At 33.7% G+C, this 18,049-nt stretch overlaps 2 protein-coding genes across 11 annotated transcripts in view; one reads left to right on the plus strand and one right to left on the minus strand.

Moving 5' to 3' along the window:
• The window catches only part of LOC144981007 (uncharacterized), a 36,950-nt gene extending 24,961 nt beyond the window's left edge, over positions 1-11,989 (minus strand). For 4 of the 9 annotated variants that reach the window (XM_078929063.1, XM_078929067.1, XM_078929065.1 and 1 more), the window contains exons 1-10: positions 11,902-11,989; positions 9,350-9,606; positions 7,701-7,772; positions 6,699-6,764; positions 6,263-6,400; positions 5,600-5,833; positions 4,928-5,111; positions 4,229-4,338; positions 3,613-3,720; positions 2,814-2,909 (exon numbers count right to left, since the gene is read on the minus strand). In XM_078929063.1, coding sequence (XP_078785189.1) covers positions 2,814-2,909; positions 3,613-3,720; positions 4,229-4,338; positions 4,928-5,111; positions 5,600-5,833; positions 6,263-6,400; positions 6,699-6,764; positions 7,701-7,772; positions 9,350-9,595 — 1,254 coding nt within the window. In that variant the 5' untranslated portion in view covers positions 9,596-9,606; positions 11,902-11,989. The remainder of the gene's footprint in view (positions 1-2,813; positions 2,910-3,612; positions 3,721-4,228; positions 4,339-4,927; positions 5,112-5,599; positions 5,834-6,262; positions 6,401-6,698; positions 6,765-7,700; positions 7,773-9,349; positions 9,607-11,901) is intronic. The other 5 variants (XM_078929066.1, XM_078929064.1, XM_078929061.1 and 2 more) reach the window with 3 other exon arrangements.
• Positions 11,990-12,177: 188 nt separating this feature from the next.
• The window catches only part of LOC144981017 (dnaJ homolog subfamily C member 3-like), a 516,589-nt gene continuing 510,717 nt past the window's right edge, over positions 12,178-18,049 (plus strand). The window contains exons 1-4 of one of the 2 annotated variants that reach the window (XM_078929083.1): positions 12,178-12,394; positions 15,541-15,648; positions 16,015-16,139; positions 17,567-17,641. In XM_078929083.1, the coding sequence (XP_078785209.1) occupies positions 12,304-12,394; positions 15,541-15,648; positions 16,015-16,139; positions 17,567-17,641 (399 nt within the window). In that variant the 5' untranslated portion in view covers positions 12,178-12,303. The remainder of the gene's footprint in view (positions 12,395-15,540; positions 15,649-16,014; positions 16,140-17,566; positions 17,642-18,049) is intronic. The other variant, XM_078929084.1, reaches the window with a different exon arrangement.

The raw sequence follows: 18,049 nt of genomic DNA on the forward strand, positions 1-18,049 counted from the left end.
ATTTTACAAATTCATTGTCTCTTTAAATATCTAGCAATTAAAAAAAAATTCTCCCTTTTATAAAAACCACTCTTTAACTTCTTTTTTCTTTGTTTGTAATCGCAAAGATAAATATTCTTTTTCTTTACCTGACGTTGTAATAGAAAAGAATGAGAGTCTTAATAGTTTGCAAAATGTTTGGGTAAGATTAAGAAAGTAAAATACTCTGTCGTTATCAAACTTTATTATATAATGTCTTTAAAACATTGTGTGACGTTTACATTTCATTGTGACTCGAGTAGCGACAGGAATAATTTATCTCATGATTGACAAATGATTCACATCAATAATGAGCATTCTTGTAAAGGATAATACTTTCATCAAGGTATAGAATTGGTTGGTTGACGTCAGTTTATATCACAATAAGATGGCCAGCATTTCGTGATCAAATGGTATGAAACGTTTATAAATCATAACTTTCAAAACCACTTAAAAATCAACAAATAATACAATAATGCAACGTCAAATTATTTTTTACAACTCCAAACTTGTCGGCAATACACTTACTCCTTTATGAACTTTTTCTAAATAGTTTTGTACCATTCCCTGAATAAACATATAAGATATTATTGGTTATATCTTATAATTAATTAAAATATAATATGAGGCCCCATCTCTCCAAAACATTGACAACTACTGTTAAAAACGTAAAAAGAGAATGAAGTAATCCAATCTGATTTTATGTCAAAAATTCATTTCCAGTTTGCTTTCATAAAAACTGTGTTGTCTCCGTTTGATTTTATACCATAAATCGTATCTATTGCAATGTCATTTAGACAGATGAGAAAATAGACAGATGAGAAAATTCAACAAATATTTTTGTGAAAAAATGAGAATTTTAATTTAATATCTAGATCTCATTCCTACTGTGCAATTTTCTCAATAATTGACATGATGACTAAATATCATCCAGACCTGCCCTAGTCAACAAACTAAAATTCTGTTTATTCTTTAATCTAAATACTTTTTTAAAAATTGCATTGACCCAAAAAGTAATGATTTCATAAAATTTATAGTATTAACTATTATTCGTCAATACCACCTAATAATAATAATAATAATAATAATAATAATAATAATAATAATAATAATAATGGTTATTATTATTATTACTGTTATTTATAATACTTTAAAATTGATATATTTGGGCATTTTATGGTTAAAATAGCACTATTTCATCACAAATAATTCGGGTTTAAAAAATCCAAATTTGGCCACATTTTGCACCACTCCAAACTTTTTTCTTTTTTTTTCAGAGGCAAATTAAAATTATGACAAGTGGCAGTTCCAGCTTTATATTTGATCTCCCTCACTACTATTTGTATTCAATGAATCCCTATAGAGTGAGCATAATCAAACCTCTCTAATTTGGGACATTTGTTAATTGCGATAGTCCTAGAGCAGACAAATATTCTGTTTAATGTAAAAAAAAAAAAAAAAAAAAAATATGGTCAAACCAGGTCAAGGTCAAATATCGACTTGGAAAGGTTCTCCGAAAATATACTTCTAAATTCTTTACAAATATTTTTCTCCATCATATGTGATTTGGGTTCCATGGGTAAAATATAATGTCCACTTCTACCACGAACAAACCCAGCAAATCAGATGGCAAGAGCTCTTGACTAACATACAAAATGGTCTGTTCATTACAATATGTGATTTTTTTTAATTTCAGGCCTTCCTTTACACCAATTAGTGATTGGGTAGCTGAGTCTAACATCAGATCTGTCAGAAATTACTCTGCAATGAACTATCCAATTACCACTGTCAAATTCACGCTACAGAAACTGGGATACACTCTAGCTCAATTTGGTATTGGAAAAATAATAAATCCCTGTCTATGTCAATTCACAAAAAAAGATGGTTTGAAAGGTGAGTAGATTAAGGCTTGCATACACTTTTAAAGAGAGAAAAGAGAAATTTCATGCAAAATTGACAAAGACCAATTGAAAGCTTGCCCATTCGATAGCATCTCATTAGAAGCAAAGCTGTTTTTATCCAAAATATACAAAAGCTTGCATCAGCAGAGAGCCATCACCATGAGTGTTTTGCATTCCATTTCATGCTTGTGATTTGGCAGGGATGATATGAGGCTGTGGCAAAAGTTCATTTTCATGTCAAAGGTGACGAAATGACAAAAAGGAATAGAATAACTATGGTTACCTAGACTTATTCAGATATTGATAAATAATCCATGAATTGAGAACCGGGTGCCACAGGTATTTCTAATAGTTTCTACAATGCAGAGGACAAAAGCAGTTATAGCTGATGATGGACAAAGTGTACCAGGAGCAGATAATCCAAAGATTAGTAACTTTGGAAACATGTATTCCTAAATCACATCTTTGTGTCCATGTAAAAAAAAAACCCCCAAAAAACATGTTTCCTTTTTGTTTGTTTTTTAACTTTACTGAATTGAGTTATGACAATAATGACTTTTCTTTGCTCTTACATAATTTAGAATTGCAACAACCTGTTGTAGCAGGTCACATAATGATAAGCCAGTGACAAAGGACATTTTTGTGTCATGATAAGACAAAAGATAATAAGTTACTTTGATAACCTTTGAAGGCATTGGTGCATTATTTTCCTGTTTTTTTTTTTTCATTTAAATAATGACAAATGATCCAGAGACTGGGAAACCAAGAGTAAATCAGAGGTAGCCTCAAATGTCGTTGGTCACCTCTTTTGACACAGCCTCATATCTGCACCCAAAGGTCAAGGTCATGGAATGGAGATAAATAACAAAACAGAGGGATGATCATTCAACCTACCCTTAAGATCTCTTCCACTTCCTGCTGCTGATGAGCGTTTTTGGGAGTTTGGGTGATATCAAGGGATCGACTTGTTGCTTCCAGGGCATTATTCAGCTGCAGATGGAAGGAAGGAAATAATATTTTATAAATAAATGAATTAAATAAAATATCCACTTCAGAATATCTCAAATGTCATGCTATGCTGAATTTGATTAAGACTGCTTAATTAATTACCACAGCAAGTGATATGGAACTAAATTTCCATTTAATACAGTGCAAGTCACATGTCGGGCAACATTTTGTACTAGAAATCTTCCTTACTTTATCTATCGCAGTATATAGCCAGGTATTCCTTCTCACATGAATTTGAGTGGGTTACTGTCGATGACAGTGAAGAACACAATGCCATGGCCAGGGTATTGCTCGTACTGTCACTGACCAAGCTCACCACCATCACCAAGGCAACATATTAAAAGGATCATCCCCATTACCAAGTGAGTTAACATGATATATGACGTGGAAATCCAACCCTTCTGGGATGGTGGTTTCTTCTCTGGGGATTAAATGCTTTAGCTCTTTTCAAGATATTCCTTGCTACATAAATGAAATCATACATCATTAATTATCTAAAACAAACTTTACTTGTCATGTTTAAATTGTGTAAAACACAATGATGAAATGCTTTAGCTATTCTCAAGATATTTCTTGCTGCATACATGAAATCATACATTGTTAATTATCTACAGAAAACTTTACTTGTCATGTTTAAATTGTGTAAAACAAAATCTGTCGTGACATGTTTTGATTTGTAATTCACCTTTCTGATTTCACTGGCATGCTGGTGCGTCATTTGATGGACTTTCTTCTGCCATTTCCTCTCCTGCTTCTCCAGATTTGATTGCATATGTTCACTCATCTGATCCAACTGTGTGTAATGATGTTTTAAAAATAAAATAACATGTTGCATGATAAGATAAACAAACACCTTGTAGGATCTATTCATTGGAAAACGATATGACACTCAATTTTAATAACTTCAAATAACCCAAGTGCTGACAACAATACAAAATAATCTCACAACACATTTATTTCACATTTCATTGAAAATGTTCAATATGCTCTTTTTAAAGAATTAATTTTTGAAAACAAACAAACAAACAAAAAGAAAAAAAAAGACAATGCGTCAGAATGCATTGTGATATTGACGTATCAGATATTAATCTTTTGGTTGTCAAAAATTGTTGCATTGTTTTTTCATAAAGGTGATTCATAATAGGATTTCCTGTCAGTGTTTACTAAGTTTTGAAATTCTGGGATCTTACTGCTATGGTTTAAAAATGATTGTATGAATGTGAAATGGCAACATAAATATGATGATTTAACCTTACAGCTCCAAAAAGGTGGACATTTTTGATCAATGTCTAATGATTTACCTGTTGCTGCAACTGATCCTTCAGCAAGGCAACCTCATCTCTCTGGTCTTGTAACATATCTTTCTCATTCTCCATTTCGTCCTCTATATCCCCAAGATTTGATCTCTTAACTAAAAAAGGGGGGAAAAAAGGGGAAGATGCAAAATTTCCAAAAGCCTATATAAAAATATAATGAAAAACTTGTCTAGATAAGATAATTGGCGTCTTTGGATATCATGAATCTGTTCTCAACCGTACTGAAAATTAAGGACTGACTATGCCACAATATATTTATTTCAAAACATAAAGCTTCACATTCGGTCCATTTCCACATAGTGGTAAATTAAGGATGTGACATCTCTTAAATACAAACATGAAAGTGTTTACACCGTTATACGACGATGGTGCTCAAGGAGCTGGAGATTTTCTTGGATAATGTCACATAAACATTTACCAATCTTTGCTACTTTTGGATGGCTTGCTGATTTATATTTAAGTAATCTAACAGACCCGTCTAAAAAATCAGTCAGTGTTGGATGGAAAGGGGTGACGAAATAAAAACAATATATTTTTTTAACTCCCAAAATACATTTCAAACAAAGCCTATTCTTATGAGACTGGATTACTTAACTCTCATCATCATGCTACTTGACAAAATATCAAGCTTAAACTTGTAAGATGATGTAAATAATAGCAATAAAAGCAAACAATTGACACTACCTCCCATCCTGTTCTCCATCTCCCTCAGGGCTTTCTCAGAGGTGTTGTATTTGGAAGTCATCTCCTTGAGTTCCTTCATCAGGGCACCACTGATTCCACCTGCCTCTAGCTCTCCACCCTCTAGCACTTGGTCTAAACCTGGCCTGGGGTCCTGATTGGTGTCTAGAACTATGGCAGCTGCCTCCTGTCAAAAAAGGAGAATATGATTAACACGCTTTCATTAAGCATTTGCTATGATTTTTGTGTAAAAACAAGACAAGTGAAAGATGTGCAAGTTAATAAATATGGAAATGCCTATGATAGCACAAGGGCGACAACAAAAACTACGATGATGCTAATAATAATAATAATAATAATGAGGCATATCCATGTTGAGATGACACATTTCATTATATTATTTGCATGATATCTATTGAAATTATTTGGGGGGGGGGGGGGGGGGGGGGGGGGGGGGGAGACTAACTAATAAAGTTATTATAAACAAATTTTATTCCATGAGATATAAATAACAATAATCAAATGGCATTCCAATTCAATTAACAAAGACAAATGGTGTGAACGTTTTGGGTTTTCCCTTTGTCAACAAAACACGACAGCATAAGATAGTACAAAATATATTGAGCAAACCTGACAGCCCCCGTCCTATTATCCCTACCCTTGTTGTAATCATACCTTCCTCTTCAATGAGTTAAGTGCTGCCTTTTCTTCTTGCTTCATCAGCCTTTCCTTGAGTTCACTCAACTCAGCAATCAGGTTATTCTGGCTACTATTGTCGGACCCAACACCGAGGTCAGGACTAGCTGAACTTGGACCTTCAACTTTGCCTTGGGCAGCTCCTGCATGACGGCGAAGAATGTGAGCCTGGAGATACCCATTGTCTTGAAAAGCTTTTGCACACAGTGGACACTGGAGTAAAAAAAAAAAAAGATAAAAAAAAAAAATACAGTAGTGGTCTCTATAAGATTATAATTTTCTGACTGCATCAATAATCATATTTCCCCCCCCCCCCCCCCCCCCCCCAATCTTTGCAAGAAAACTTTTTTTTTCTTTAACCATTTACAGATGAAAGTATTAACAAAAAGCATTAATAAAATCACAACAATAAATCTAATATTAAGTTTTAAAAAATATGATTACAGCATATTACCAAACAACACCCTTTATCAGTTTACAATGACAAGAGAAACAAAAATGATACTAAGATGATGAACATAAGAATGAAAGAATTCTGTATCCTTCAATTCAACAATATGAAGAGCATTCAGGGCTTATCTTTAAAATGTGCATACAACCAAGCAATTAATGATTTCCATTTCAAGATTGACACAAGCTTACCTTCTTGTAATTTTCAGATCCAGCAAACATCAACTGCTGTTGGGCAATCAACAATTTCTTTCTTTTGTGACTCTCTTTTTTCACCTCCGTCATCTCCTTCTTCAATTCCTCTATTTCTTTCTTTAACTTGTCCACTTCCTGTTAAAATTAAATTTCCAAGTCAAGATATAACTCCTCTTTAATAATCACAAGATTAAAAAAAAAAAAGTTTCAACTATTGAAGTTGATGATAGAAGAGCATTTGCTAATAGCACACTATAAGCATTGGAATTCATGTCTAAGAGGAATTGTCTATATATATATATATATATATATATATATATATATATATATATATATATATATATATATATATATATATATATATATATATATATATATATATATATATATATATATATCATAAAAACTCAAATGATGTTAACAAAGTACAAACCTGGTCTGAGAGTTTGCATTTTTCCTCCAAGGAAGAACAGAGTCCCGCTAGATATTCTTGACTGTGCTGAAAAGATTAAATAAAAATAAAATTACCAAAGAATGGTTGAAATTCCATGAAGCATAATTAGCTTTAAAAGAGCAATGCTTATAACTTCACGAATATAGTGAAGTTAAAAAATATGATAAACAATTTCTGATGATTAATCTGAATGGCCCCTCAGTTACTTTACTTACTAATCTTTTGAATGGATGAAGTAGAAGTTACTCAGTGCTTTATTTATTGTTCTTCAACCGTGAGAGAGGTGATTAGATCTCATCAAATTCTCTCAAACAAACGTTAAACTTTTTAGGATTACACATAGATTTTTTTGTTCATTGCAATTGTCAAGTCATCAAAACTAGTTTATTTAAACGTACACCATCGGTGCTTTGCTAATTCTCCAAGTTGGACATTAGCCTATTTTAAACAATGATGGTCTAATTGCAGGGTTCTCGGGGGTCCCTTGAAAAATAAAATATTCATGACCCATATTGATATATACTCGGTATGCACAAGGCAATAAATTCTACTCAATAACTTACTTACAAAATTAATTTCAATAATTGTCATAACAAAGTTACTAAAACCATTAAACGGTGCATTGAATTTTTAAAAAGTAATGAAAATTTTCTCATCTTTAAATCATGTCACAAAGGACAATTTCCCCAAGTGCAAAGTCGTCAGATTGAATATGGAATTATGCAGCCTTAGGTACATTCTCCCCCAAAAATGTACCGATTCCCTAACACGAGTCCAAAACGTTGTCCAAACCTTAAATTCAGCTAAAAATTCATGCCTTTTACACTAATTACAAGTGAATGAATTAAACTACAGGCTTTACAGGAGAGAGACTCTCTCGTCCAATTTCTTCTCTGTGTCCTAAAAAAAAAGATAAATAAAAAATATTGTATGCTAAATACATGATTATAACCATCAAAACCATACCAGACTAACACGTACCAATAAGTACTCAATGGTCAACTGTGCTAGTTTGAACAGTTTCACAAAATTGGGATCCACTGAACGGATATCCTGGGTAGAATAAAATATAGGTATACAGTAATCTTCTCAGAAAAATGACTCTTATGTTCCTTAAGGATTAAAGAAAAATGACTTCAGTATTAAAAAATCATCAAGAATCAACATCTTCTGTAGTAACTAAATCAAAATAGAAACATTCAGCATAGCATCAACAGTTAGTGGGTCAATGTCATCTTAAGTGTTAAAACATGAGAAAATGCAGATATAATGACCCTTAACAAAACATGTAAAGAATTTTAAAAGCAAAAATACAATGTGTGTTTAGTAGTATTAAAGTTTAATACTGACAATTGTATTATTAGAAGATGAAAATGTTTGGTTAGATAGACAATATAACAGACTTTTGATAAATGGGTGAAATGTTTCGGTAACCATGACAAAATAGTGGTCACAAATCTGTATGATATATTCTCTCACAAGAAGCATATCACTCTTTGATTTATGTATTAAAATTGACCAGGCTCTCAAACCACTGAGTATATAGCAACCAGTATGCATGTAGTGGAGTGTGATTAGGACCCACAATATTCAACTTTAACGTTCGTCTTAAAAAAAAACAACATCGTCTGAGTTATGACTGGTTTATGGTAGAAAAGACATATATTCGACTACCAACTTGGAATTGAGCAATATAAACTTGGAATCGAGCAATACTGATATTTTCATGATACCATTTCTTCTGTTATCAAGACAATCCTATATTAGATAGTTTTTTGAGATAAAGATTTACCAAACATTTGAAAAGCCATTTCGACCTAACAAACTTTTTCACCTCGCTTAAAATTGTTACGATATTAGTAGCTGAATTAACCTTTTTTAAAAATTGTGATTCATAAACAGTGCCATTTGGTGCTTGATCATAGCTACCTTTAGTACATGCCAAGCAACTATATCATTTAGCCTCACGGTTCGTGAGTATTTATCACAAAATTTTGACACAGTGATGAAAGAATAACATCGCTACACCTGAAGACACTACGCATGCTTTCAATTGCCTTTGTTAGAATTGCGATTGTGATTGATGCTCCGGAGTGTTGGGCTTACTGCTTTAGTTGATAGGCAAGTAATTAATGTTGCTATATACTTGATCCATAGGTTGGAAAAAAAAAAGAATGTAAGCACCGAGAGCCTATTTGTTGTATGTAGCGATATAAGCATTAGTATTATGATTGTGAATAACACAATTTATAATTCGATTGAGATGTGAGTTGCCACTTTGGCAGATCTTAAGTAAATTATAATCAGAAATAAGTTTTGAATATTGAATGATTTGATCGTCTTAGGTTGTGATGGAATGATTCTTCAGAAATGTGTAGTGTTCCATTTTCTCAGCCACTAGGTTCGAGATCAAGGTCCAATCTAAGACTGGGGCTCAGTTTGTAACAAATATTGTTAGATGAGTTAAATATGGCTATTATTTCCTGTATTTGACATTGTCATACATTATGATATATATTGAAACACTTTATTTTAACCCCAAACACTTTTTTCGCCACTTCAGGCTAAAAAAACCAATTGATTGATTTTATCTTTATATGGTATAAATGACTTAATAATGAAATAATTACCATTTCAGCTTCTAGGTTGCAAAAAGTGATGTTCATGATATTGTCTTGTAAGGTCGAAAAGTCCAGTGTCCTGGCAATGTTGTCAACATCAACTGATGCAATCTTTCGCCAGTCCACTCTCTCTACCCGTTTTCGAAAAGAGAAAACACTGCCATTCTTTCCCTTGTCCATACCCCCATAGTAGGAGTAGCCATCTGAGGGATGTGAGGCTGCGTAGGAAGGGGCCATCATGTATTGGGTTGCCATAATGTGGCAATCTAGAATATAAAGAGATGTACAAACAAAATAACAGTGTAAATTTTTGAAGTATCAAAAAATTCAAAATAACATGCGACCTGTCTTGGTCTGGAAATGTTTTTGGATGCAATAATTAAGGAAGTTTTTAAATTTTAAGAAACATTTTTTATGAATGAATTGTATGACAAAGAGAATGCTAAAAAATAAAATTTACTTGAATCACCAATCTATTGACCAGTATAGAGAAGTATTTGAACGTAACTTCACAATTCAAGCACAACAACTATTGCCTCAACTGAAAAATGGTGAATTGAAAATGAAAGTAGAACTATTTGAGTTAAATATACATAAAATTCGAAACAACCAAAATGTAAACACTTTCCCAAAATCAAGTGGGTCAACAAGGCGAACAATAAAGAGGCCATAGTAACAAAATAGCCATTCCATGAGCCAGAGCAGACAGCCACCCTTTTTATATTATTCATTGAATTAATTAAATAAATTGGCTGCAATTTATCAAAAAAAAATGTGCAGAAATATGTAAATATATAGAGGACTAAAGAGGGAAAGAGAGAGATTCTTTGATTGTCATCATTAGAACCCTAAATCTTGCAATCAACTATTTGCCTTAGACCCCCCCCCCCCCCCCCCCCCCCCCCCCCCCAAATCAAAAGGATTTGAGTTGGATGTAATAAGGATAAAACAAGGATAAGTATCGTACTCAATCTAGGGATACAACAATATGTAGCAAAAAAAGACAAAAACAAAAGAACAAATGAAAAGAAAAAAACCCCATATATTTTGTATTGTAAATTTTGCAATCCTCTACAAATTTTGTTATGATAATATTATTCTTATTCCTTAAAAAAAAGAAACAAAAAATTGCAAAAACATATAGAAATGAAGATACCATAGTCTCCATAGACTATTATAAGGGTCGGGAGACCAAAATCGTGGTCTCCTTATGTAAAACAGACCATCTATGAGGATCAAAATTGTGGTCTCCCTAACCAAATTGGCTAATGGTGGTCTCACAGAGCCTCTACCCTTTAAAAATAGAGAAGTGAAAATAATCTTATGCAGGCTTTAGACAACCCATTCTGCTTTGGAGTTCATTATTATTTATAATATAGATATATTCTTTTTTTATTTATTTGCAGCTATGTGGACACTCGCTTTAGGATCGGAAGGTCCTGTGTTCCAGCCTAGCTCAGCGCAAAGTCTTTGGAAAAGGCTCTTTACTCACATTCTCTCATCGTACTCAGTTGTTAAATGAGTATCTGGCCATTAACAGCACGGTCTCTGTCCAAAAATAATTGTAAAAGTCCCATCCTACATGTTAAGTGCTGCTGATGACCAGGGACCCCTTGCAATAAAAATTGGTGCGCAAAATTTGTTTCGTAATGAACAAAAATAATTGTAATATCGACTAACAGGCGCCAAGTCCCGTCCTACATGTTAAGTGTTTCTGATGACCAGTAACCCCTTGCAGTAAAAATTGGTGGGCAAAATTTGTTCCGTAGTGGACATTTTTCAACTAAAATAACGTTACTTCTGATCTGCTCACCTGATTTTCAAAATTTTGGTATCATTCGAATCATGTTGAAAAGCACTTTATAATGATAAAGACTAGGTTTCATTGAGCTCAACCCAATTTGAATTTTTTACCAAAGTACCTACAACGGGTCTTTTTTTCTAACGAACTTAAGTTCTGTAAAATCATAAAGAAAGTCATAAAGTTTCTTAGAAACTTGAAAGATATCCAGTTTATGAAACAGAGCCGAGGTTTTTTTTGTTTTTTTTTTTCAAAAACACTTGTCTTTAACTTGAAGTTGAAGGCATGCTCAAAGCGAATTGGCCTTTAGAAGGCGTTGACTCTTGACTCTTAGAAGGCTTGCTTCTCTAGTTCCAAGAGTTTCTATTTCTGTCAAGCCCCAAGCCCAAGTCCATACTTGTGACTCAACTGCCTCTACGTCTACTCTACTTCTACTTCTACGACACGACCTGTACAATTGGACGGGGAGACATAATAAGCAGACGATAATAGATACATTTATCAATTTAATCTTTTTCATTTTTCACATATACCCTCTATTAATATTGTCTGAGTTTTTACTCTGACTGACTGACTGTTGTTGTCTTCTCTTCACCTCAACGACTGACTAAATTTTCAATGCAACTCGCACGATAATGAAACGACAGTTCATATTTAGCACAATAGAATAACCTATAGGACATAGCACAAAAAATAATTATACAACTACATTCGGACCTAAAGAGTAGCATACACCAATCAGTGTTAGAACAAGACTTACCATACCCTTCTATTTAACAAGTTTTTGCATGTATTTCCGTTGTCAACTCAAACGTCCACCATTTTGGAATTTTGTTATCGTCTCACTTGTTCTTCGCGTTGAAACGAGAGCAAAGTCAAAGTTTTAAAAAAATCTTTCTTTTTCAAGACTAGACATATATTAATTATTATACCAATTAAAAAGTTTCATAAATAAATTAAAGATTAAAAATTCAAAGCATTTTGTTTTTTACCGTCACAGTCACCCGGAAATAATTATTTCGACCAATAACAAGGAACCACGAGTAAACGTAACCAAAGAATACTTGGACAAGTTGCCTTTAGAACAACTCATCACTTAGCAATCACAAACAGTGGATGATCAAAATAGATTGGATAAGGAAAAGAAAACATATCTTTGCCAATGATTTGGAACGTACCAGATTATTGGACGCGCTTTGTGCGGTCCTTAACTATATTGATGCTTACTGTTGATATTTATTACAGCAATAATGGTAAGTTGTTGACAAAATATTTACCATAAAATCCTACTTTCACTTTCCGTTTAGACTCAACGACAATGTAAATTCTCGGTTGTCATCCATAGTCCATAGGCCTACACTCATCTGTCAATAGTCACCAGCCGTTACTGACAGAGTATTGGCAGATAAATTGTATACAAGATTTCAAACAAGTCAATAAAAAATCCAAAATAATCTGAAAAAATCCCATATATTTCATTCATAAATTCATATGCAAAAATGTATGTCGGGCAGTGTAAATTGTAAAATAAAGTCTTGTGATTTTTTAAGCAACTAAGAAGAAAAAAAAAAGGAAACAATGCTACAACTATAAAATGCCAGATCTAGTTTTTGTTTTTTGTTCTTTGTATGTTAAATGGCATCAATGAAAATGAAATGCAAGTTTTCACGTTTTTGACACTTACTTAACTAACCTGAACTGAATAAGTCAAGTCAATCTAGCATTTCTGTCCCAATAATAAGAGTGAAGTTTCAAAAGTAAAAGGGCGTCTGTGTATAATCACAGGACGTTATTAACAGATCCTTGCCAGATAAATTTGGGGAGTGTCTATATACACAGTAACCGGGTACCAGACATAGCCTCAAGATCTACGCTCTCTCGGTAACTGGTTTGCCACTGCAATACAATGAGACTTAGCTGTTTTGGGTGTGTGTGTGTTATTTTTTTTTTAATTTATGAATCGATACAATTTAACCCATGAAATGAGAGATTCAATCTTACACAAAAGATCTTAGTAGTCAATGTTATTGTTATCGTCAAAAGACAATGCGATTATAGCTTAATGGAAGCCTGCGTTGAAATACTCTTAACTGCTCTCTTGGTGGAAATGCTTTATTCTGCATTAACAATAAGGAAACTATTATCTGTAAAAAATAATCATTGTCACTGTTAAGAGGTTAAAATAGATGCATGAAACATGCACCGCAAAGCACCTCTGTTACACTCTTTTGATCAACGTCATCAGGTGACCCATTGTTTCTTTCATCTTTCCCCATGACCCCTCCCCTCTCTTGTCATAATGTCATCCCTTCCCCTTTCCCATCTCATGCTAAAACGGAAACTTTCTGCTCCTTTTGCAACTACATGTAGAATTTGTCTCTCACTAGGCTAATGGTTTAAAAACAAAGACATCGGTTAATGGCTGTCTAATGCCAAACTGTAGATTCTCTGTTTGGCCAATTTAGTCACGCATGTTACTGCTTCCTTTCTGCCTCTTACACACAGATAAAGGAGGGGGGGGGGGGGATGAAAGAAGTCAAGGTCATAAGTTACCATGCACTAAGTATGGGTGAAAGTTTGCCGGCATCAAAACCAAGTTCCATGGTTGGGGTCTCTTGATCACTTATTTGGGGTGTTTCGAATCGTAATAGCCTTTGTTATTGCAATTTCTGAACCTTTAATTATACTAATTTAAAGTGATGACTTTTCTTAATGTCTCCATACTGTAATCACTAGAGATTGCTGCGAATGAGTGTTTAAATGACGAAGATCATTAATTTGGGTTTGGTGTTAGCTTTTACTTTTATATAAATTTAGTTTTCAGTCGTGCAGACTAAATACTTTTTTTCTTTTCTTTTTTTTTTAGGATCATAGAATTAGATACACTTTTCACTCTGGGAAGGATGGCACACACCAGCGAATCGCAGATCACAAAAAATTAATAAGCATCTTTTTCAGGCAAACTGGCTTCACCAGTCTGTTTTTCAGGCAAATTGATCCCCGTTATCTTTCACCCATGGCACCAAGTTCAATACCCCCTCGCCCTTCCCTCCCAAAGCACTGTACAAGTACAAGGTTATCGTGTACATAGATCCTGAGGCTAGGTGCCCAGTTACCGTGCACATTGACACTCCAAGATTTTGTAAAAAATGCTAAACTAGTCATGGAAGGAAGCCAAAATAATCTGGAAAAATACACGTGGTAGTTTGTGTACCAAATCAATTAAAATCAACTGATTTTTTAAACAAAAAGAAATTAAACAATCTTGCCTAAGTCTAAGGTGCAATATCTAGTTTGTTTTTTCACGCCTTTTGTGTTTTTTTGTTTTTTTTTTTTTTTTTTCATGCCAATTGGCATCAGTAAAAGGCAAGTTTTCAAGATTTTTGACATTTGGAACTGAAAACGTTTAACTGGCATTTCTGCATAATTTTTTTCAATCAGTAAGAAAATTGTTAATCATTAAATTGGTCGATAGTCCACAAACCATTAGAGATTTCACTACCTACCTGTTTACTTGTGGTCTTCTTTTGTTTCTATAAATTTATTTATTCTAACCACTATTTCCGGAAATAAAGTGATTGTGTGTGTGTGAAATGTTTGTGTTGTGTCTTACATCATGTTATGTAACTGGTGTGGCAAAGTGTATGAAATATTGTTTACATTATTATTATTATCACTTACCCAGCGAGTAAAAAATAATCCATTTGATCTCAAATTGTTGAAATTGTCATCGCTTTGAGGCATCGTCATTGGAGATGTAGAAAAAGAAGGATCATGGAGGTAGAAGTAGAAGTTCATATTATTCAAAAATTGTCAAAGATTTGAACAGGGGGTTGCAGTAGCAAAAAATAACAAAAATGAGGATACATCTAAACAACACCAATAAACTCACAACCATCTAAAGCACTAATTCTACACATATATTTACATTGAAAGTGATTAAAATTTGACGTGGATAGAACAGAACTATTATTACCATTATCACTGTCGTCACTGCCACCCACCTGTTGAGGCACAGTCACAATCTCCTCAAGATCACTGTTTGAATTACTTTCAAATTCACTGTCTCAATCATTATCCTCATTAAAATCATCACAAGTAAATTCATCATCTGAATCATTATCACAAAATTAATCATCACTATCAAAAATCATTCCAAAATAAAGTAAAAACTTGGTCAGTAGAGAGTCGTTTTGGTCGTGCACCTGCCATGTTGACAAACAAAATGAAACAAGACAACCTAAGACAAAGCATGGGTTGAATCACTTTCGAATTCGGCGCAAAGTATGTCTGTTGACGAGTTACTTGCCTTCCACAAAAGCATTTAAATTTTAGGTCTTGTGCAGTAAGCATGGTATTTTTCAATGTTGTTATATTATCTTTGTATTTATGGTTGCAGCAGTTGAAGGATTGAACCCAGAAGTTGAACAGCATCTGGAGATGGGTAAAAAACTACTTGCTGCTGGCCAATTGGCTGATGCCCTCTCACATTACCATGCTGCTGTTGGTAAGTTGATTTTAAGAGATGACAATGAGGATAAATTCGATATAATTCTCCCTCTGTGAAGGTGGAATTATCTGCTTATATTTGTAATAAATTCTCTTTTAATTTATTAAAATCTAACAAAGAATGTGGAGAAGTATTCCAAATTCTTTTACCATAATTTTAGTTTATTGGTTAATGTATCATAAAAAGTATCTAGTCCATCCCAGATCACCAGACCAATTCTTCATGATTTTCTTTTTCTTGGTGATGCCTGTCTAGTGTATTGAAGTTTTCCTTCTAATGTTTTTCATGTTAAACAACAAAAAAAAAAGAATAAATTGAGAAACCTGATCATTGTTCACACAGTAGTTTTTTCGTCTTTTCCAGAGGGTGACCCAGACAACTATCTCACATATTTCAAGAGAGCCACAGTGTACCTTGCACTGGGAAAGTCAAAGTCTGCCCTCCCAGATCTTTCCAGGGTGGTGGAGTTAAAACCAGACTTCACTGCGGTAAGCATCCACTTAGTATATATTTTTTTTTTTTTTTTTTGTAACAGTCATCATCACAACCACCGTTAGTAAAACCACTTCCACCTCATCATCTTCACTAGAACAACCACCGCAACCACAAGTCCTTATCTTTACTACTACTTTCACACTGCCACCACAACCACATCATCATCCCGTAATTCAGGGATTTCGGGATTTTCTTTGAACTTTTCTGCTGTTTTTTGTGGTGTCAAACATTCTATGAAAAGCACTCAGGGTAGCATCGCAATAGACCCTTGGAAAAATCACCATCAGCATCCTCATATGCACCATCATCACTGCAACCACCTCCTGTTTGATCTAAGTGCGTGAGCAAAGATAGGGGGGGGGGGGGGGGGAGACCTACTTGACGAATGTCTGGTTTAAGTCAAAATCTTATTTGAATCTCAGTTTTCAAGAAAACATTGAGTAAGCATTATCAAGTTGAAGCATTATATTTAACCGACTGGAATGATCCTGAGAAAAAATAAAACAACATTGACTTGGCTGATAAAGTATTTCTGTTGACAAGTTACTTGTCTTCCACATTATTATCACTACCAACATTTCTACAGCCACCACCACTCATCATCACAACCTCCACCACAACACATCACTACCAACATTCTTACCACTGTCATGATGCATCACTACCATTACAACATCATCATCATCACATCACAACTACTACAACAACCATCACATTGTCATTATCACTATCACCATTACTAGACTTAATAAATAATAATAATGCATAATTTCTATAGCACTCCTTTTCACCAAAAGGGCTCGGAAGCACTTATACAACACAAAAATTAATATGCACATACGATCATATATATCAATAAATAAAATGACTCACAGAAATACTGAAAAGAAATACTCTGTCTTCAAAGAGGTTTTAAAGGAGGACAGAAAGTTACTGTGTCTAGTGTCTGATGAAAGGGTTGAAAGGGCATTATTCTTCTTCTTATTATAATTATTATTTGATATAACGCCAGTATCCACAAATAGTGCTCAGAGGTGCTTTACAATAGTTTTTTTTGTATCACACATATTCATTCATTCGACTACAAAATCACTACATTCCACACAGAGGGAGCAAAATGTGCGAAAGCACATCCTGAAAAGTTCGACTTAGGAGTTAAACAGTCCAAATACAAGGAAGTAGATCCACCACACCATCACCTTATCTTTTCTACCACCACTAACGGCTGCCAGCAGAGCTTTTCATATGATTTTATGAGACATTATCCATTTAAGGTTTATGTAATATGAAAAAAAAAAAAGGTATTCGTGATGGTTGGTGACTTTCTGTCAAGATTATAACGATAATGGGATCGTCTTAATCAAATGTTACCCAAAACTTGTCATTGTGTTGTTTTGTTGTTTTTTTTTTCATAATGTAGGCAAGGCTGCAGAGAGGCAATGTCCTACTAAAACAGGGGAAACTTGATCAAGCCTTTGAAGACTTTACAGAAGTGGTGAGTCCAACTTTCGCATTACTAAACCTTTGAATTGACGACATATTATGCCCACTGTTTTATACAGTTATTGGATAGATGATAATATTTAATTTCTTCACCTTTATGTTCTTATACCTTTTTGGTTTCTTTTTTTTTTAATGCTTTTTTTTTTAATTTAAAGATGTGCAGTAGTTATGATGATCTGATGTTTTTGCTTGTCCCCCTTGTTTTTGTTTTTTTTCCAAGTGTTTGAAGAAAATTAAAAATGTTAGTTTACTAAATGTGTGGAAAGAATAAAGAACAGAAGAATAAAAATCTTGAAATTAGGACTCATATTGATTAAATGCCTATTCTATGACAGGGAAAACGTGTTAATTATGAACTTTGTGGGCAATAATTTGTCAATTTATATTTTTATAAGCTACT

The sequence above is a fragment of the Berghia stephanieae genome, chromosome 10 (assembly GCF_034508935.2).
Source record: "Berghia stephanieae isolate SIO BIC M18660-M18661 chromosome 10, UCSD_Bste_1.3, whole genome shotgun sequence".
Lineage (NCBI taxonomy): Eukaryota > Metazoa > Mollusca > Gastropoda > Nudibranchia > Aeolidiidae > Berghia > Berghia stephanieae.